This window comes from Microcaecilia unicolor, chromosome 8 (assembly GCF_901765095.1).
Source record: "Microcaecilia unicolor chromosome 8, aMicUni1.1, whole genome shotgun sequence".
In the NCBI taxonomy this organism is placed as follows: domain Eukaryota; kingdom Metazoa; phylum Chordata; class Amphibia; order Gymnophiona; family Siphonopidae; genus Microcaecilia; species Microcaecilia unicolor.
The window spans coordinates 91,009,474-91,031,056 of NC_044038.1; the positions used below are offsets into that span (position 1 = coordinate 91,009,474).

At 45.9% G+C, this 21,583-nt stretch overlaps 1 protein-coding gene across 2 annotated transcripts in view; it reads right to left on the reverse strand.

The window, feature by feature from the left end:
- Positions 1-21,583, reverse strand: part of LOC115476134 (cytochrome c oxidase subunit 6B1) — a 45,423-nt gene that overhangs the window by 12,083 nt on the left and 11,757 nt on the right. For both annotated transcript variants that reach the window (XM_030212320.1, XM_030212319.1), the window contains exon 2: positions 9,418-9,528. In XM_030212320.1, the coding sequence (XP_030068180.1) occupies positions 9,418-9,523 (106 nt within the window). In that variant the 5' untranslated portion in view covers positions 9,524-9,528. The remainder of the gene's footprint in view (positions 1-9,417; positions 9,529-21,583) is intronic.

Sequence of the window (21,583 nt, forward strand, 5' to 3'; positions counted from 1 at the left end):
TTATTTTTACCTCCTATAAATGGCTACATGTTATATGAGTTTTATTTTATTTTTTTTTAGACTCCTGATGCAGGCCTTCTGGCCGAAACACAGCATTGTGATGAGTCACTTTGATTTCCAATAAACACTCTTTTTCTCAAGATTGTTTGCGGTCCTGTCTCTGGAAACCCTGGTTTTTATTCCCACTCTCCTCTATTTCTGCAGTAAGATATGTGCAATTTGCCAACAAGTTTGATAAAGTTCTTTGTCCTAAAGACGTTAGAACCACAGGAAATGAAGAGTTATATAATATTGCAAGTGTGGCTGTGCTCTTTTCATACAGTGTCATGTGTGCATGGCAAGTTCATCCTTGTGTACATGAACGGAAAGAAGTGTAAAGAGTCATGAATTGATTGATGTAGAAAGATCATGGTGTTAGTTGAAAAACTTCAGATTTGGAGTCCCTAAAGCTCCCTTACTTTTCTGGTTGAAGTTACTGCTATTTAATGAGACAAATTTTCCAAACAGGTATTTTATATGTTCGTTTACTTATAGATCAAAGGGAGGTCTTATTAGTTGATCTAGAACAGAGTTGAAGTCTGTGTTCCATCAGATTCTCATGAGTGCAGCAATACCAAGCTAAAAAAAGGAGTAAGCAGCTAATGCGCTAAAGTGCGCCTCTGACACAGTATGAAGACCCTAAGTTGTTTATGTCAAGCTACACCTGTTGTACACCTCTTTGGGTGAATCTCTTCATAAAGATGGTTAGTAAATCCTAAATAGGGAGGAAGTAATGTCATAGCCACAGATGGAAGCTTATGAACAGAGCTCCATTGGACGGCTGATTAAAGTGCAATTTTCCACCTGCTGATCTTACTATTTGTGGTGATAAGTGTTCCACCAGTTGAAAGAAAGCGATATTTAGAAATGCAAGTTACTCACCTGTAGTAGGTGTTCTCCGATGACAGCAGGGCAGGTATTCTCACATGAGGGCAACATCATCCAATGGAGACCATGTGGATGCTATCACATAGATAGTTCAAGAAAATTCTAGTAGTGCCACGCTCAACATGCAAGCGTGGGTCCCTCAGTCAGGTAATATAGCTAAATACAACTCCTAGGGGAGATGAGAGAGTATGTGGGAATACCTGGCCTGCTGTCCTCGGAGAACACTTGTTACAGGTGAGCATCTTCACAATCTCAGAGGACAAGCAGGCCCAGTTGTATTCCCACATGTGGAAATTCCTAGCTACCAGGCTCACTGAAAACAACACTAGGACAACAGGGACTCAAAAAAAAAATCAAGACTTCCACATCAAATTAACCTGAAACCATATAAATACTAGTCATGAAGGTGCAGCCTGAAAAATAAGAAAACTGGGCCTAGCGGAGTGCAGTTGGATTCTAGACACCAAACAGATTCTGCAGGACTATTTGACTGAACCAGCTGTCACATCAGGTACCCTGCTCAAGGCAGCAATGAGATACGAATGTGTGACTGAAGACCACGTCGCAGCTTTGCGAATCTCAATGGAGGCTGATCTCAAGTGGGCTACCAAAGTAGCCATGACTGACAGGAGCCTGGGCAGCCTAGCCTGGGTATAAGCGAAGGAGAAGCAATCTGCTAGCCAGTTAGAGATTGTGTGTTTGCCAATGGCTACCCCCATCCTGTTTGGGTCAAAAGAAACAAAAAGCTGGGTGGACTGTCTATGGGCTTTAGTCCACTCCAGATAGAAGGCTAAGGTTCGCTTGCAATCTAAGGTATGCAGTACACTTTCACCAGGTTAGGCATGTGGTTGCTGGCAAAACAATTAACTGGTTAAGATGGAACTCTAACATCATCTTAGGAAGGAATTTAGGGCGTGTGCAAAGAACTCTGTTGTGATGAAACTTTGTTAAGGTGGATTAGCTACTAGGGCTCAAAGCGACTCTGCGAGCTGAAGTGGCTGCCACCAAAAACACAACTCTCCAGGTCAGATACATCAGATCACCGGAGTTAAGCGGCTCAAAAGGAGCTTTCATCAGCTGAGTGAGAACAACGTTGCAATGATGGTTCTTGACTCAGCCAGCATTTGAATAAGGTGAAAAGTCCGCCTAAAGGTGGACGAATGCCAAAATCCCACAGAAAGCTAACAGCAACAAGGTTGATCTTCCTTCTCTTCGCAGTGCGGTGCTTCCTCGTAAGCAAGCAGCTATATAATTTGTGACAGGACTCACAAACTTTGATTGCAAGTGAAAACTTGACAAAAGCTGATTGACACTCTGAATAGTGGACATGGGACATTGAAAAAATTATCGCCAACTGCGTGAGCCAAGAGACAATACTTAATGGCATTTTGTGTATAAAGACAATCATGATTCCTGTATGATAATCATTTTGATTTGATTACGTGTGAGTGTGCTATCTGAGTGAATGTGTACGCTTGGTGGAAAGAAGAGAGTTCCGCAGAAACTGTTACAGTTTTCAAGAAATTTGTGTGCTCATATTTGTAATAATCAAAATAAAGTATACTACTTAAAACTGGGAGTACTATATGTGAATGTACTAGTTAAAATTTAATGCCAAGAAGTGCAGAGTGATGCACTTGGGGTGTAGAAACCCAAAAGAGAGATACCAAATAGGAGGGGACAGATTAACAAGCTCAACTCAGGAGAGAGACCTTGGTGTCGGAGGATATGAAGGTGAAGAAACAATGTGACGGCAACAGCCATGGCCAGAAGGATGCTAGGCTGCATAGAGAGGGGTATAACCAGCAGAAGAAAGGAGGTGTTGATGCCCCTCTACAAGTCGTTGGTGAGGCCCCACTTGGAGTATTGTGTTCAGTTTTGGAGGCCGTATCTGGTTAAAGATGTAAAAAGACTGGAAGCGGTGCAAAGAAAAGCTACAAAATGGTATGGGATTTGCGTTGCAAACCATATGAGAGACTTGCTGACCTGAACATGTATACCTTGGGAGGAAAGGAGAAACATGATACAGACGTTCAAATATTTGAAAGGTATTAATCCGCATATGAACCTTTTCCAGAGTCAGAAGGTGGTAGAACTAGAGGACATAAATTGAGGTTGAAGGGGGGCAGACTCAGGAGTAATGTCAGGAAGTATTTTTTCACGGAGAGGGTGGTGGATGCGTGGAATGCCCTCCCGCGGGAGGTGGTGGAGATGAAACGGTAATGGAATTCAAACATGCATGGGATAAACACAAATGGATTCTGTGTAGAAGAAATGGATCTATGGAATCTTAGCGGACATCGGGTGGCGACACCGGTGTTTGGTGAATAAAACCAGTGCAGGGCGGACTTCTATGGTCTGTGCCCTAAGAAAGGCAGGGACAAATCAAACTCAGATATACAAACAAAGTATTACATACCATGTAAAATGAGTTTATCTTGTTGGGCAGACTGGATGGACCATTCAGGTCTTTATTTGCCGTCATTTACTATGTTACTATGTAGACTACTTAATTGCAGTAGAGACTAACACTAACCTGGTGACTGAACTGCAAGGGATGTTCAAAATGCCTGAAATTAGGGAAAATTAGGTTCTTACCTTGGTAATTTTCTTTCCTTTAGTCATAGCAGATGAAGCCATTACGTATGGGTTATGTCCATCAACCAGCAGGGGAGATAGAGAGCACTCAAACTTTCACAGTGCCCTCTTGGCCAGCTAGCTCCACTGCCTCTTCAGTATTTGAAGCTTCCAAAGCAGTATGGCAAACCGCAATGGGAATCACAAGAGCTTTCCTCAAAGCGAACGATGGCCCATCACAAGGGCATGAACTCATAAAGGAGGGAATGCACATCCTCCTGGAGGGAATAAACTCATCCTCCTTATTGTATAAGTGGAGGGGAACACACGCGCCTCCTGGAGGAAATCACACATCCTCCCAACACACTGGAGGGAATGAACTCATCCTCCTATTTATAGAACTGGAGGGGAACACACGCGCCTCCTGGAGAGAATCAACACATTCTCCAAAAAAAACATGCTGGAGGGAATGAACACATCCTCCTAAATTTAAACTGAACATGAATCCTGAAGATTGTTTTCCAACTTTCTCCCAAGGAAGGAACTTCAGGAAATTAGAACAGAACCTGAAAAACAGATTCACAGCATACAGACAATCATACAGGGAGGGCTCATGGCTTCATCTGCTATGACTAAAGGAAAGAAAATTACCAAGGTAAGAACCTAATTTTCCCTTCCTTGTCATCAAGCAGATGAAGCCATTACGTATGGGATGTAACAAAGCAATCCCTAGATAGGGTGGGAACAAGCCACACCACGCGCTAGCACTTGTGCATCAAAACGCGCATCCCTCCTGGCAGCCACATCCAGCCTGTAATGTCGGGCAAAGGAGAGCTTAGAAGCCCATGTTGCTGCACTGCATATCTCTTGAAGAGAGAGTGCTCCAGTTTCAGCCCAAGAGGAAGAAATCGCTGTAGTAGAATGTGCCTTAAAGGCAACAGGCGGAACCCTGCCGGCCAGCAGATAAGCTGAAAAGATAGTTTCTTTGAGCCAGCGGGCAATAGTGGCTTTAGACGCTGGAGACCCTCTGCGAGAACCGGATAGCAAAACAAACAGATGATCAGAAGTCCTGAAAGAGTTAGTAACTCGCAGATACTGCAGCACAGTCCTGCGCACATCCAAAAGGTGCAGCTGCCCAAAAGATTCTGGAAACTCTTCCTCTGAAAAAGAGGGCAAGAAAATAGGCTGGTTTAAGTGAAAGGCTGAAACCACCTTAGGCATAAAGAAAGGCACGGTCCGAACCGTGACTCCGGACTCTGAAAATTGCAGAAATGGGTCTCTACAGGACAGCGCCTGGAGCTCTGACACCCGTCTCGCCGAGGTAATGGCCACCAGAAAAACGGCCTTCAGTGTCAAGTCTTTCTCCGATGCTCGCCGAAGCGGCTCAAAAGGAGATGCCTGCAGGGTTTTCAAAACTAGCCCCAGGTTCCAAGCTGGACAGGGTGCTCGCACTGGAGGTCGGAGCCGAAGCACCCCTCTAAGAAACTGTGCCACATCTGGGTGAGCAGCCAAAGACACGCCTTCCACCTTACCACGAAGGGAGGCCAACGCTGCCACCTGCACCCGCAGGGAATTATAGGCCAAGCCTTTTTGTACACCTTCCTGCAAAAAGTCCAGAATCGGCGAGACAGGAGCCCGCCTTGGAACAATGGCTCTGGAAGCACACCAAGACTCAAACAGGCACCAAATCCTGGCATAAGCCACGGAAGTGGACCGCTTGTGGGCTTGCAGGAGAGTGGAAATAACTTTATTGGAATAACCTTTATCCCTCAATTGCGCCCTCTCAATAGCCATGCCGTAAGACCAAAGCGGCCGGCGTCCTCCATGGCTACCGGTCCCTGAGTCAACAGGTTCGGTACCAGAGGTAACGGCAGAGGAGCCTCCAGGAGCATCTGTCGGAGGTCTGCATACCAAGGTCTCCTTGGCCAATCCGGGGCGATGAGGACCACTTCTCCTGGGTGCAGCCGAATCCGCAAGAGCAGGCGCCCTATCAAGGGCCATGGGGGAAACACATAAAATAGACCCGGAGGCCAGAGTTGAGCCAAGGCATCCAACCCCGCCGAGCGAGGATCTCTCCGTCTGCTGAAGAAGCACGGGACTTCGGTATTGGCACTGTCGCCATTAGATCCATCACGGGCTTGCCCCATTTGGCACAGATCTGCAGGAATACTTCGTCTGCCAGATTCCATTCTGCTGGATCGATCTGATGCCTGCTAAGATAATCGGCCTGCACATTGCTCTGACCTGCAATATGAGCTGCCGACAGACACTGAAGATGCAGCTCGGCCCAGTGGCAAATCAGTTCGGCCTGCGCGGCTAGTGCTCTGCACCTTGTTCCGCCTTGTCGATTTATATAGGCCACCGTTGTCGTGTTGTCCGACATCACTCTGACAGCCAATCCTTCCAGGGTCACTTGAAAGGCCAGAAGCGCCTGAAACACCGCTTTCAACTCTAGGCGGTTGATGGACCACTCCGACTCCTCGGGTGTCCATAGACCCTGGGCATGCTTCCCCTTGCAGTGTGCGCCCCAGCCCTTCAGGCTGGCATCTGTTACCACTAGGCACCAAACGGGGAGCGTCAGCGGCATTCCTCGCCGCAGCATGCTGTCCGAGAGCCACCACTCCATGCTGAGACGGGCCGCAGGGAGCCAAGTAAGTCTGCATTGGTAATCCTGAGAAATAGGAGACCATCTCCGGAGTAGGGAATACTGTAGAGGTCTCAGGTGCGCTCTCGCCCAGGGTACCACTTCCATCGTGGCTGTCATCGATCCCAGCAGCTGGACAATGTCCCAAGCTCGCGGGACCTGATTCTGAAGCTTGCACAGCCTTGGCTCGGGTAGGAACACATAGCCCGAGACTGTGCCGAACCTGGCCCCCAAAAACTCTAGAGGTTGTGAAGGGGACAGGTGACTTTTGGCCATATTGACGACCCAGCCTAGAGATTGCAGTACTGAGACCACTCTGGCTGTAGCTTGTAAGCTCTCTGTTGCAGAGTCTGCTCTGATGAGCCAGTCGTCTAGGTACGGGTGAACCCTGATACCTTCTCGCCTGAGAAAAGCAGCTACTACCACCATTACCTTCGAAAAGGTTCGGGGAGCTGTGGCGAGGCCAAAAGGCAAGGCCCTGAACTGGAAATGTTTTCCCAACACTGCGGGGGCCAAATCGGTATGTGCAAGTAAGCTTCTTTCAGGTCTAGAGACGTGAGAAACTCTCCTGGCTGAACCGCCGCAATGACGGAGCGCAGGGATTCCATGTGGAAATGCCGCACTCTCAGGGACTTGTTCACTTCTTTTAAGTCCAGAATAGGGCGAAAGGACCCACCTTTTCGCGGCACCACAAAGTAGATGGAGTATCGGCCGCAGCCTTGCTTGGCGGGAGGCACCGGGGTCACTGCCCCATACTGAATCAGACCTTGTAAAGTCTCCTCCACCGCCGCCCGTTTGACGGCAGAACCGCATCGGGACTCCACAAACACGTCTCTTACTGGGGCGTAGAATTCTATTCTGTATCCATCTCTGATCAGGTCCAGAACCCACTGATCTGAGGAAATCTTGGCCCACTCCTCGACAAAGAGGGAAAGCTGTCCTCCGATGACAGACATCGAGGAGAGGGCCGGCGCACCATCATTGAGAGGGTCGCCCCTGAACTCCTGGTCTTGAGCCACCGGCTGCGGAACGCTTCTCCGAGCGAAAGGAGTTCCTCTGCTGACCACGGGCACGTGAAGTGAACCCAGCAGAACGCCCCGGGCGGTACCTTCTAGCTTCACGGAATCGAGGTCTGTACGAGGAGTGGACCGCCTGGCCCTTAGAGGAAGGCCTCTGCCTATCTTCGGGCAAGCGCTGGGGTTTTGGATCACCCAGGCCTTTCACAATTTTCTCTAACTCCTCACCAAATAGGAGAAGTCCTTGAAAAGGCAACTTCACCAACCTTTGCTTAGAGGCCATGTCCGCTGCCCAGTGTCGTAGCCACAGACGACGGCGAGCCGCCACTGCTACTGCCATTTGTTTAGCCGAAGCTCTGACAAGGTCATAAAGGGCATCAGCAAGAAAGGACAAGGCCACCTCCATCCGCGGAGCCACATCCAAGAAGGGCTCCGCTCCATCTCCGGGCTGAGCCACTGCCTGTTGCAGCCAAGCTAGGCAGGCTCTCACAGCATAACAGCTGCATGCAGACGCCCGAACAGTGAGACCTGCAATTTCAAAGGACCGTTTCAACGCTGTTTCCAGCCTACGGTCTTGAACATCCTTCAGGGCAACACCTCCTTCAACAGGGAGGGTAGTTCTCTTTGTCACCGCAGTGACTAGGGCATCCACTGTAGGCATTTGAAAACGAGCCATATGTCCCTCACGCAGAGGGTATAACTGCCCCATAGCCCTGGAAACTCTCAAAGGTCCCTCGGGGTCAGCCCACTGAGCCGAAACAAGCTCTAGGATGGAGTCATGCAAAGGGAAGGCCCGAGCAGCTTTCTTAGTACTAGCCATCCTGGGATTACCCGAGGAGGCCATGCCACTGTCAGAATCTTCAATCGAGAGGGCCTGCAGGGTATCTGAAATAAGCGCTGGCAGCTCATCACGGTGGAAAATCCTCACCGCGGAGGGATCATCCAGATCCTGTGGTAAATCCGCACCTGACTCTGGTTCCTCAGACCAAGAACGTCTGTCAGAGTTCTCCGAATCCTCACACCCCGACCACGGGGGGGGAAAAAGGTGCACCACAATCTGAAGGGGAATTAACCCTTCTGCGCTTATCTTTAGGCCAAGCATCCGGGAAAAAAGCCTCACTGGGCAGTCCCAGGCCAGAATCCATCGGGGGGGGGGGGGGGGCAATCAGAGGAGCCTCAGGCGACCCTTGAGGAAGGGCTCTTTTCATCATGTATGCTTTATGCAGCAAAAGCACAAAATCCGGGGAGAAAATCTCACCCTGGGCATCCAAATCTTGTCCGGTGCTAGCCACTCCTGAAATAACCTCATCTCGAGGTGCCCCACCCGGCTCAGGTATCTCCGTGTCCACTACGCCGCGCCATGCGGTGTAAGCAAAATGGCGCCCGCTGCCAGCTCAGAGTGGGAAGAAACATCGCTCGCCATGCTCGGGCCGGCTCCTACGCCAATACAGCACGATTTACAGAGCCCTGCTGCTGATTTGCGCTTGCCACAAGTGGAACAGCGCTTTACATTGTCCGCAGCCATCGCCGAAAAATGGCGGTAAAATCCAAAATGGCGGTATCGCGCCAAAATCGCCCCGATCGCGGGCCCACCCCGGAGGAGTTGGAAAACACTCTTACCTCAAAGGATCTAGTGTACAACTACGATCCTGCTGAAAATCAGGTCAAAAACCTCTGTTCCAGCGTCTCTGCGTTTAAAAACGCAACGCGACTTTTATATTATTTTTTTTTAAGCTGTGAGGAAAGCAGAGGTATTGAAGACTCCGGAGGCTCAGATGAGTGGGAAAGGCAGGGAAAGGGCGAACCTATATGCCTGCATCCACTGTTGGTGGGTAAGGACAGGGAAAGCAAGGCAATATGTCCACATCCACAGAGGTATGGGTAAGGCAGGGAAAGGGCTAACCTATGTGCCTTTAAAGTGAAGCTGCTATAGCCTCCAACACCCCGGTTAACAACTGGCAAGCCAGGAACCACCTCCCGGCAGGTTTTTCTGGAGCTCGAACAAGCTGCAGCCACCCTGCTAAGGGAGATAGAGAATACTGAAGAGGCAGTGGAGCTAGCTGGCCAAGAGGGCACTGTGAAAGTTTGAGTGCTCTCTATCTCCCCTGCTGGTTGATGGACATAACCCATACGTAATGGCTTCATCTGCTTGATGACAAGGAAGTGGTGGTTGCATGTGCTTCTAGCTACGATCAAGTTTCCAAAAGGGTAAAGCATAAAATGCAGATTACCATCATAGCAAGCACCTCTCACCTATATAATTCTGCCAGCAGTTCCGTGTCTGGTTCTGGTTAGGAAAACGGGCATCAAAAGGGGCTGTCTTGTAGTTCTGTATCTTGGTCTTGATGTTCTCAGCCATTTTTACTTAAAAACAGAATGTTAACATTTATTTTGAGCACAAAAATTAGTGACATTTTCAAGCTTGGGGCAGATATGACTGGATGAAGGTGATAAAGAATAAATATAACAAAAACAAACAAAAAAAAAAGAATTCAGTAGCTTTCTTACAGTTTTTGAAGCATTTTCAAGTCCTTCATTCTGCAAGGGGTCTTCTAAATCGGTGTTTTTCAAGCCAGTCAATAGAAATCAAACAAAATAAAACATGGAAAAGAAAATAAGATGATACCTTTTTTATTGGACATAACTTAATACATTTCTTGATTAGCTTTCAAAGGTTGCCCTTCTTCGTCAGATCGGAAATAAACAAATGTGGTAGCAGATAGTATATATAAGAGAAACATCAAAGCATTACTTTGACAGAGTGGGAGGGTGGGGGTATGCATGGGGACATCAAAGCATTTCATTGATATTCTAACAGAATGGGTGTTGGTAGGTGAGAGGAGGGTAATAAACAGAGAAATAAACAGAGAAATAAAGCTTATGGTTTATAATGGGTTAGAAAACCCAGATCCTTATTAAGTCCTGTTTGTTGTGTGTCAAAATATTCAATCATTCTTATTTCAAAGGTCTTACGTTCCTGTATTGTTTTAAAATTACCTTTCAGTATTCTTACTGTGAAATCACTGGTGCAGTGTTCTAGTCTTGTGAAGTGTTGGCCCACAGGGGTGGGGGCTTGACTGGCACCGGCTATTTTCATGTGATGTCTGTGCAGATTGAATCTTGTCTTAAGCATCTGGCCTGTTTCTCCAATATAGCATCCTTCATTACATTTTTTACACTGAATGATATATATCACACTGGAAGATGAGCATGTAAAATAGTCCTTTACGTTGAATATTTTTCCTTTGTGAATGACTGTGGGGTCTTGTGAAATGTTTTGGCATAGTTTGCAGCTGGCTGTGTTACATGGATCTTTTTGTATGTGAAGGGTGGAAGCTGGAGTTGTGAAGGTAGCTGCATCTGTGTATACAAACATCTATATACAAGAAACCCACAGACAGATGCAGCTACCTCCACAACTCCAGCTTCCACCCTTCACATACAAAAAGATCCATTATTTACAGCCAAGCCACAAGATACCACTGTATCTGCTCGGACCCAGAGGATAGAGACAGACACCTTGAAACCCTGACTGCATCCTTCAAACAGAAAGGCTACAACCCCAAAATAATCTCCAAGAATATTGCCTCCTCCCTCAAAACACCCAGGGAAAATCTGCTACAGTACAAAGAAAAAACAGCCACAGACAGAATTCCCCTTCTAGTGACATACAACCCAGAGCTGGAAAAACTGAGGAAAATCATAAGAGAACTACAGCCACTACTCCAGGAAGATGAATTACTGAAAGAGATATTCCCATCCCCACCAGTGCTGGCCTTCCGACAGCCACCAAATTTAAAACACAAGCTGATCAGAAGTAAACTTCCAACACAGAAGGAAAAAGAAAAGGGCAAGTTTCCGTGTAACACAGCCAGCTGCAAACTATGCCAAAACATTTCACAAGACCCCACAGTCATTCACAAAGGAAAAATATTCAACATAAAGGACTATTTTACATGCTCATCTTCCAATGTGATATATATCATTCAGTGTAAAAAATGTAACGAAGGATGCTATATTGGAGAAACAGGCCAGATGCTTAAGACAAAATTCAATCTGCACAGACATCACATGAAAATAGCCGGTGCCAGTCAAGCCCCCACCCCTGTGGGCCAACACTTCACAAGACCAGAACACTGCACCAGTGATTTCACAGTAAGAATACTGAAAGGTAATTTTAAAACAATACAGGAACGTAAGACCTTTGAAATAAGAATGATTGAATATTTTGACACACAACAAACAGGACTTAATAAGGATCTGGGTTTTCTAACCCATTATAAACCATAAGCTGTATTTCACTGTTTATTACCCTCCTCTCACCTACCAACACCCATTCTGTTAGAATATCAATGAAATGCTTTGATGTCCCCATGCATACCCCCACCCTCTCACTCTGTCAGACTGTCAAAGTAATGCTTTGATGTTTCTCTTATATATACTATCTGCTACCACATTTGCTTATTTCCAATCTGACGAAGGGCAACCTTCGAAAGCTAATCAAGAAATGTATTAAGTTATGTCCAATAAAAAAGGTATCATCTTATTTTCTTTTCCATGTTTTATTTTGTTTGATTTCTATTGATAACCTTTAAGAGTGGACTAACACGGCTACCACACCTCTCTACTCAAGCCAGTCATAAAGTCAGTCTGGTTTTCAGGATAGCAAGAATAAATAAGCATTGAAAACAATGCATGCAAGTTCCATTTTTATTCATTATGGCTATCCTGAAAATAAGACTAACTAGGGCAGGGCTTCCCATTTGGCACTTGTAATAATTTTGCCTTTTTTTAGGTTTATTTATCAATGTATTTATACCCCACATTATCCCCACAAACATGCAGGCTCAATGTGGCTTACAAAACCAGAGAGAGATCTTTGGGTGATATCAGAGACAAATTAGAAATGAAGACCAAAAGTGCAAGAAAGAAAGTTTATTGGTAAACTAGTTAGATTTGTATCTCAAGAAGGGTAGCATATTAAAAAAAAAAAATAATAAATAAATAAATATATATATATATATATATATATATATATATATATATATATATATATACACACACACACACCCAATGACTAACAAATACTTCTCTATTGATAATATGTCTTACCCTTTTTCTTCCACCTTGAAAATCCTGGGAATAACTATCTATTAGAATTTATCATTTGAACCGCAGGTTTCTGTTGTAGTTTCTAGTGTCTTTAATTCTCTATGGAGATTAAAAATGCTGAGGCCTTTCTTTTCAAATTCAGTATTTCAGTCTTTAGTACAATCTTTAGTGTTGTCCAAGTTTGATTATTGTAATGCTGTTTGCGCAGGTTTGAAAATCTCTCCCATCAAAAAACTTCAAACTGCCCAGAGCACTGCAGCTTGTCTTGTATGCAAAGCCCCTCAGTTTACCAAATCAGCCCCTCTCTTAATCAAGTTGCATTGGCTTCCTATAAATGCAAGAGTCACCACTGTGCACCCTTGTTTATCAAATTTTGTTAGGTCTTCTACTTGATTATATGCAACACTTGCTGTAATTACCATCACTCAATGCCTATCCTGGGTCAAGAAACTATCTACAATTTTCCAAATTGTAAGAATCTCTGTTAAAAATCAATTCATGATGCCAGTTTTTCATACCAAGCTACTAAGCAAAGTCAATTAAGCGTGTTTCTGATTACCTAAAATTTTGTAAATTGTTGAAAGCGTTTTTATTTAGAGAATTCCTTGCCACTGTTGACCACTGTAATTCTCTTAGCTAGTTTATTTTCAACGGAGTCATTCTGCTGCTATGATGTTATACCTCTTGTTGTCTTTTACTTTGTTTAATCATTATAGTACTATGCTTGATGTAAGCCACACTGAACCCAAACTTGTTTGGGATAGTGTGGGGTATAAATGCTATAAATAAATAAATACATACATAAAACACTCAGAATTTCAAGATATCCACAATGAACATTCATGAGAGAAATGTGAATGCCATGCATGTTCATTGTAGATATCCTAAAAACCTGAATGGATGTGGGGTCCCCATGATAGGTGGGAAGCCCTGCACTAATGGATACCTTGGGACAAGTAACACTGATCTAGTACATTTTCCAGCCTTATGGATGCAACCTATTTAAATTATACTAGCCCAGTCTTTGCATAAAAATTCTTTGTTGTGATTTAAAGGCCATTTCCTTTACCATTATCCCAATGAAAATGTTTACCACTCTCATTAACTACAAATCCCACAATACATATACATTAAAAGGTCCAAAAATCTGGACTGCTTGAGGATTAAGTCAGTCCAGATTTTCTGGATTCTCAGGCAGCACTTTAACAATTCAAATTTAAGGAAGAATAAGGTTTTAATTGGCAAATGTTGTTGATTTATTCATTAACAAATGAAGAATACTTCATTCAGCATCTCTCTCTCTCCCATCCAGAATCACCCTATCTCTGTAGCTTAAGAAAATGCCAGAGCCCAAATAAGGGGGTCCAGGTCCCCAAGGAACCCCCATCTGTTTAAGCCCTCCCCCTGCACCATTTGGTGGCACACTCTCACTTTCCACCTCCGGTGTACCTTTTCAGACATAAGCAAGTCTTCAGTGCTTCAGTGTCAGACTTGTTCACAGAGTACCTCAGATCTACACAGGGTTTTTCCCCTCTGAAGCCTTCCGCCCCTTCTAATGCAACTTCCTATTTTCGGAAGGGCAGCAGGCATTACTACTACTACTTATTTCTATTGTGCTACTAGACGTACGCAGCGCTGTACACTGGACATAAAGAGACAGCCCCTGCTCAAAAGAGCTTGCAATCTAATTAGGACAGTCAAACAGGGCAAATAAGAGATAAGGGAATTAGGTGGGAATGATAAAGCATGGGTACTGAACAAGTGAGTGAAGGTTAGGAGCATCAAAAAGGTGGGCTTTTAGCCTAGATTTGAAGACAGTCAGAGATGAAGCTTGACGGACAGGCTCAGGAAGTCTATTCCAGGCATATGGTGCAGCAAGATAAAAGGAACGGAGTCTGGAGTTAGCTGTGGAGGAGAAGGGTGCAGGTAAGAAAGATTTACCCAGTGAACAGAGTTCCTGGGGAGGAGTGTAGGGAGAGAAAAGAGTGGAGAGGTACTGAGGAACTGCAGAGTGAATGCACTTGTAAGTCAATAAGAGGAGCTAAACTGTATGTGGAAACGGATAGGGAGCCAATGAAGTGACTTGAGGAGAGGGCTAATATGAGAATAGCAACACTGGTGGAGTATAAGTCATGCAGCAGAGTTTTGAACAGATTGAAGGGGAGAGTGGGAGACCTGTAAAAAGTTAGTCTAAGTGAGAGGTGATAAGAGTGTGGATAAGGGTTCTGGTAATGTGCTTAGAACGGAAAGGACAAAATATTATAAAGACATGACAGGTTTTAGCAGTCTGTTGAATATGTGCAGAGAATGAGAGAGAGAAGTCAAAGATGACCCCAAGGTTACGAGCTGATGAGACAGGGAGGATGAGTGTTATCCACAGAGATAGAGAATGGTGGGAAAAAGGAGAGATTGGTTTAGGGAGAAATATAAGAAGCTCAGTATTGGTCATGTTTAGTTTCAGATGGCGGTGAGACATCCAGGCAACAATGTCAGATAGGCAGGCTGATACTTTGGCCTGGATTCCTGCTGAAATTTCTAGTGTGGAGAGGTAGATCTGGGAGTCAAGAGGAAGTGACATCACCAGGCAGCACGGCTGCTTAAGGAGAAAGCTCCCACTCACCCTGACCAAATTAGCAGCAAATCCCCATCATTTGCAGTGACTCGCGAGTCTTGAGGAGGGAATTTTAGATGGTGTTGAGGCTTCCCTGTGGATAAAGATGAGTAAACAAGCAAATCTCTCACCATTCGCATATACAAATGACGCGACTACGAACCGCGTGGCGGGCCCGATGGTGGAGGATCCGTGCTCCTCACAGTATGCTCTAGATCTCTCTCCCCGAGATATGTTTCTCTCCGGGGAACATGCTGAAAAGGAGAGGTGTTGCAGATTCCTGAGCTGCGCGATTGGCTAATAGAGATTCGGACGGACATGAAAGGGGTTCAATCCGATTTGGTATCGCTGGGTGCTGATCTGAGGGGGGAGATACGTGATCTAGGCAACAGCCTCGAAGAGATGGAGGGGCATTTTGAAGAGCATGTAGAGGCGATGGGCTCTTTAGATCAGCAGGTCACGGACCTTCGCTCTGGGCACCAGCAGCTAGCTGAGAAACTTGAAAACCTTGAGAATTGAGGGAGACTGCGTAATTTACAATTTCGTGGCCTGCCTGAAGTCCCTGCTTATCAAGATTGTGAGGTGGTGGTGCAACGTTTGGTGAGCTCACTGCTTGCGGTGGCAGGCACTCCAGTGGAGTCTACTGCAGTTCTCCTGGAACGGGCACATAGAACTATGGGCCCTGCAAGAAATAATCTATCAAAGGACATCATTGCATGTTTCCAAGATTTCAAACTTAAAGAGTGAGTGCTGCAAGCAGCTAGGAAGATGTCTAATTTTCGGTGGGACACTTATTCTGTGGAAATCTATCAAGACCTAGCTTCAGCCACCCTAAAACGCAGAGTGGAGCTAAAGCCAGTCACTGCGAAATTGCGAGAAATGGACATTCGGTATCGTTGGCACCACCCATGTGCCCTGGTGTTTTATAAAGATGGGCACATGCACCAAATTAAATCTATGGCGGAGGCCCATGAGATCCTGTCGGAAGGGGATCCGGTTACTTCTTTGGTGACCCCTAGCAAGCAGAAATCCGCCCTGGCTGTCTCGGCTCGCCCGAGATGGCAGCGGATGGAGAAGGGCCACATGTGCCTGCAACATCAGCAGTCTGCGAGCAAACTCCCATGATATGTCTGATCATTCTTAGATGTATTTTCTGATATATTTTGCCTGTTGATCTTGTTTTGATTTATCATGGGCTGGGTGGCAGTGCCTGCTTTCTATGTTATTATGTTCGGACATGAACGATGTTTGGGGAAGTTTTAAATGTACTACTACTAACTAGCATTTCTAAAGCGCTACTAGGGTTACGCAGCGCTGTACAATTTAAACATAGAAGGACAGTCCCTGCTCAAAGAGCTTACAATCTAAAAGACAAGAGAACAATCTAAAGACAAGTGAACAATCTAGAGGACGAGTGAACAGTTAGTCTGATAGGGTGGATAGATTGGGGCATTCTATATATCTCGAGCGGTTAGGCGCCGAAGGCAGCATTGAAGAGGTGAGTTTTAAGCAGAGATTTGAAGATGGGTAGGGAGGGGGCATGGCGTATGGGTAAAGGAAGATTGTTCCAGGCATAGGGTGAGGCAAGGCAGAATGAGCGGAGCCTGGAGTTGGCAGTGGTGGAGAAGGGTACTGAGAGAAGGGCTTTGTCCTGTGAGCGGAGGTTACGGGCGGGAACATAGGGGGAGATGAGGGTGGAGAGGTAGTGAGGAGCCGCAGACTGAGTGCATTTGTAGGTAAGGAGGAGGAGCTTGAATTGTATGCGATATTTATTTATTTATTTATTGCATTTGTATCCCACATTTTCCCACCTTTTTGCGGGCTCAGTGTGGCTTACAATATGATATGAATGATGGAAGTACAATTTGTTACAACTTGGTTATGGATTACATTGTGAAGAGTTATGCAAGACAATCAAAGTATTGTTGCAGAATATAACAATGGATCAAAGCTTTGAAACATTGGAAGGAGACAGCGGGAAGCTAGAAGGGCATTATGTGTGGTATACATATATCTGTGGATAAAGGTATGAGTGAAGTTAGATTACGGGGGTGAGAGTTCAGAAATGGATGTATTGATGCATTAGTGAACAGTGAGTGTGGACTTTATGTGTTTTGCTTCTTTCCGTAGATTTTTTAAAAAAGATGGGTCTTCAGTAGTTTGCGGAAGGAGGTTTGCTCGTGGATCGTTCTCAGGTTGCGCGGCAGTGCATTCCAGTACTGCGTTCCGTGAGAAAAGGTTGATGCGTGTAGCGTCTTGTATTTTACGCCCTTGCAATTAGGGAAGTGGAGGTTGAGGAAGGTTCGGGATGATCTTCTAGCGTTTCTGGGTGGTAAGTCTATTAACTCAGACATGTAGGCTGGAGCTTCGCTGTGAATGATTTTGTGGATTAATGTGCATACTTTAAAAGTAATGCGTTCCTTGAGTGGAAGCCAGTGTAGCTTCTCTCGTAAGGGTTTTGCACTTTCATATTTTGGTTTTCCGAAGATGAGTCTGGCTGCTGTGTTCTGGGCTGTTTGAAGTTTCCTTAGAATTTGCTCTTTGCAACCTGCGTACAGTGAGTTGCAGTAATCCAAGTGACTGAGTACTAGGGATTGCACTAGGCTACGAAAGACGGATCTTGGGAAGAATGGTCTTATTCTTTTCAGTTTCCACATGCAGTAGAACATCTTTTTGGTTGTATTGTTTGCATGAGTTTCGAGTGTTAAGTGGCGGTCGATAGTGACTCCAAGGATTTTTAGCGTTTCTGAGATTGGAAGGTTTAGTTTTGGTGTGTTTATAGTGATAAATTAATTCATGTTGTATTGGGAGGTGAGTATCAGGCATTGAGTTTTTTCTGCATTTAATTTCAGACGAAATGCATCTGCCCATGTGTTCATGATGTGTAGACTGATTGATTTCGTTGTGGATTTCTTTGATGTCTTGTTTGAAAGAGATGTATATTGTTACATCATCGGCGTAAATATATAGATTGAGGTTGTGGTTTGATATCTGATCGGAAGCCAATGAAGTGATTTGAGGAGAGGGGTGATATGAGTATATCAGTTTTGGCGGAATATAAGACGTGCAGCAGCATTCTGAACTGATTGAAGGGGGGATAGATGGCTGAGTGGGAGGCCGGTGAGGAGTAAGTTGCAGTAATCAAGGCGAGAGGTAATGAGAGCGTGGACGAGAGTTCTGGTGGTTTGCTCAGAGAGGAAAGGGCGAAATTAGCTGATGTTGAAGAGGAAGAAGCAACAGGTCTTGGCAGTCTGTTGGATATGCGCAGAGGAGAGGGAGGAGTCGAAGATGACTCCGAGGTTGCGGGCAGATGGGACGGGGAGGATGAGGGTGTTATCAACAGAGATAGAGAGTGGAGGAAGAGGAGAAGTGGGTTTAGGAGGAAAGACGAGAAGCTCGGTCTTGGACATGTTCAGCTTCAGGTGGCGGTTGGACATCCATGCCGCAATGTCGGATAAACAGGCCGATACCTTGGCCTGGGTCTCCGCGGTGATGTCAGGTGTGGAGAGGTATAGCTGGGTGTCATCAGCATAAAGATGATACTGAAAACCATGAGACGAGATCAGCGAGCCCAGGGAAGAGGTGTAGATTGAGAAGAGAAGGGGTCCAAGGACAGATCCCTGGGGAACTCCAACAGATAGTGGGATGGGAGTGGAGGAAGATCCATGGGAGTGTACCCTGAAGGTGCGGTGGGAGAGATAAGAGGAGAACCAGGAGAGGACAGGGCCTTGGAACCCAAAAGAGGACAGCGTGGCAAGGAGTAAATCATGGTTGACAGTGTCAAACGCGGCGGAAAGATCGAGGAGGATGAGGATGGAGTAGTGACCTCTGGATTTGGCCAGGAGCAGGTCATTGCAAACTTTAGAGTGCTGTTTCTGTTGAGTGCAGAGGGCGAAAACCGGATTGAAGTGGATCGAGGATGGCATGAGAGGAGAGAAAATCAAGGCAGCGGCTGTGAACGGCGCGCTCAAGTATTTTGGAAAGGAAGGGTAAAAGAGAGATGGGGCGGTAGTTGGAGGGGCAGGTAGGGTCAAGTGAAGGTTTTTTGAGGAGAGGTGTGACAACGGCGTGCTTGAAGGTGTCAGGGACAGTTGCAGTGGAGAGAGAGAGGTTGAGGATGCGACAGATGGCGGGGGTTACAGTATGGGAGATGGTGTTGAGTAGGTTGGTGGGGATGGGATCAGAGGAACAGGTGGTGCATTTCGAGGAGGAAAGAAGGCGGGAAGTTTCATCCTCGGTGATCTCAGGAAAAGAGGAGAAAGAGACCTGGGTAGGTTGGTTGAGGGAGAGGGTTAAGGGGTGAAGAGGAGGTGGTGGCTTGGTCGTGAACTCAAGGTTGATCTTTTGCACTTTGTCACGGACATAGTCGGCCAGTGATTGAGGAGAGAGAGAAGGGGGAGTAAGAGCGGGGGGCACTTTTAGGAGGGAGTTAAGGGTGGTGAAGAGACGACAAGGGTTGGCGCTGAGAGAATTGGTCAATTGGGTGTAATAGTCCCGTTTTGCACGGAATAGGGAGGAGTGGAGGGAGGATAGCATGAATTTGTAGTGGAGGAAGTCTGAAAGGGTATGAGATTTCCTCCAGAGGCGCTCAGTGGATCGGGTGCAGGAGCGAAGGTAACGGATGCAAGGAGTCAGCCAGGGCTGGGGATTGGTGCGCTTTGTGGGACGGGAGATGGATGGCGCGAGGGTGTCCAAAGCAGAGGAGAGAGCGGTATTGTAAGCAGAGACCGCTTTGTCGACAGTTTCGGAGGACGTGATGGAGGGGAGGAGATTAGAGATAGTAGATTTTTGGTTGGGGGAGGGGAATGGGAGTGGGGCTTCACTTTATCGGAGGCCTCTTCTCTGGTGGGAGGATGGCCCTGATATGATACGAGGTTGGGGGAGGGAGGGGAAGTTGTGTTTAGAGTTAGAGTGGGGGAGGAGGCAGGAGGGGTGGTCTATGGATGGGGCTATCTGAAGTGTTTGTCATTTTTGCCATCCATTACTGTTATATTTAGATGTCAGATGTATCACTAGTGCTCCTGAATGTAAGGGGGCTGAATACTCCTATGAAACAACAACTCCTATTTTGAGAGCTGAGCTGATTTGACTGAAGGTGGATGTCGCCCTGATTCAAGAGACACGTTTGAGACCAGTGCACAAGCACCTGTGCCACATCCTAAATTTCCTTTGACATATTTTGCCTCTAATCAGGAGGGATCTAAAACTAAAGGGGTCATGATTGCTTTTAATAATTCCCGCCCTTGGCAGATTGAGAAAGTGATTTGAGATCAAGGAGGCCGGTTCTTATTAGTAATTTTCTCTCTGGGGGCTTCCAAATACACCCTAGTAAATGTTTACGGGCCTAATGCAGACCATAAAAATGTTTTTCACCAATTACATCAACTTAAAGCATAGGATGGGATTTCTGTTGGTAGGGGTGATTTTAACTTGACTATAGATCCTCACCTGGATAACTCTTCAGGGACAGCCCAATATGCACAGCGAGATCATGTATTGCTAAATGCCTTTCTTGCTAAGTGGCAGGTGATGGACCTCTGGCATTTGCCAATCCCTCAAGTAAAACTTTTACTTATTTTTCTTCATAAGTCTTTCTCTCGCATTGATTTTTGGCTGGGGGATTACTCTTTGCCTAGGGTGGTGCTGAGTCATCAAATTTTGCCCTGTTCATGATCCGAACATAGTCCGGTGTTATTACAGCTTCGTTCGTTAGCGATGCCTAGAGCTTATTTTGACTGGTGTCTGGATGATTCGCTGTTGATGGACGTGCCTAATATTCTCCAGCTAGAGAATTTGATTAAACAGTATATTCAACTTAATGATACTGGGGAGGTTACGCCAGATGTTTTATGGTATGGCTTGAAAGCAGTTATGCCGGGTCATGTTATTGCATTGAGGGCACATGTGCAGAGGGAAAAACATCAAATGGAGGATTCGCTCCGTAAGCAACTAGCGGCGGTGGAGCGCCAGATGGGCCAACAAGCTCTGGACCTGCCCCGCATTTGGTAGATCAGGCACACCGCATTCGACAAGAGTTATATGAGTTACAAGTAGCTGAGGTTGCTGAGCAACTTCAGCGAGTGCATCAATCTCACTTTGAATTTGGCAATAAAGCTAGTAAGCTTTTGGCTCATAAGCTTAAGCAGCGGCGAAGTCCTAGCCTTAGAGATGATACAGGTAGGGTGTGGTCTGACCCGGCCTATTTACAGCACCAGTTTCAGGAATATTACACTCAGCTCTATATTCCGCTCTATACTCCGGATATTGACCCATCGGAGTCTGCTATCTCCGCCTATCTAGATCGGGTGACTTTACCGAGCTTACCTGTTACTGTGCAACAGCGTCTATCCAGGCCCATTGAGGTAGATGAGATTTTGTATGCGATTCGCGAACTGGCTCCTGGTAGGGCTCCGATGGCTTCACAAACAAATTTTATAGAGTTTTTGGCAAACTTTTGGCCCCCTGGCTGCTGAAAGTGTTTAACTCTTTTACTGATGGCCATCGGCCCCCTGAGTCTTGGAAGCTGGCGACCATTACATTACTATTCAAGCCAGGGGAAGGATTCTCAACTTTGTAGCTCTTATCGTCCTATTTCTTTACTGGCAGTGGATTATAAAAATTTTCACCAAAATTTTAGCTTCACGCCTGCAGGTACATCTCCCACTACTAATTCATGAAGATCAGGCTGGCTTTGTC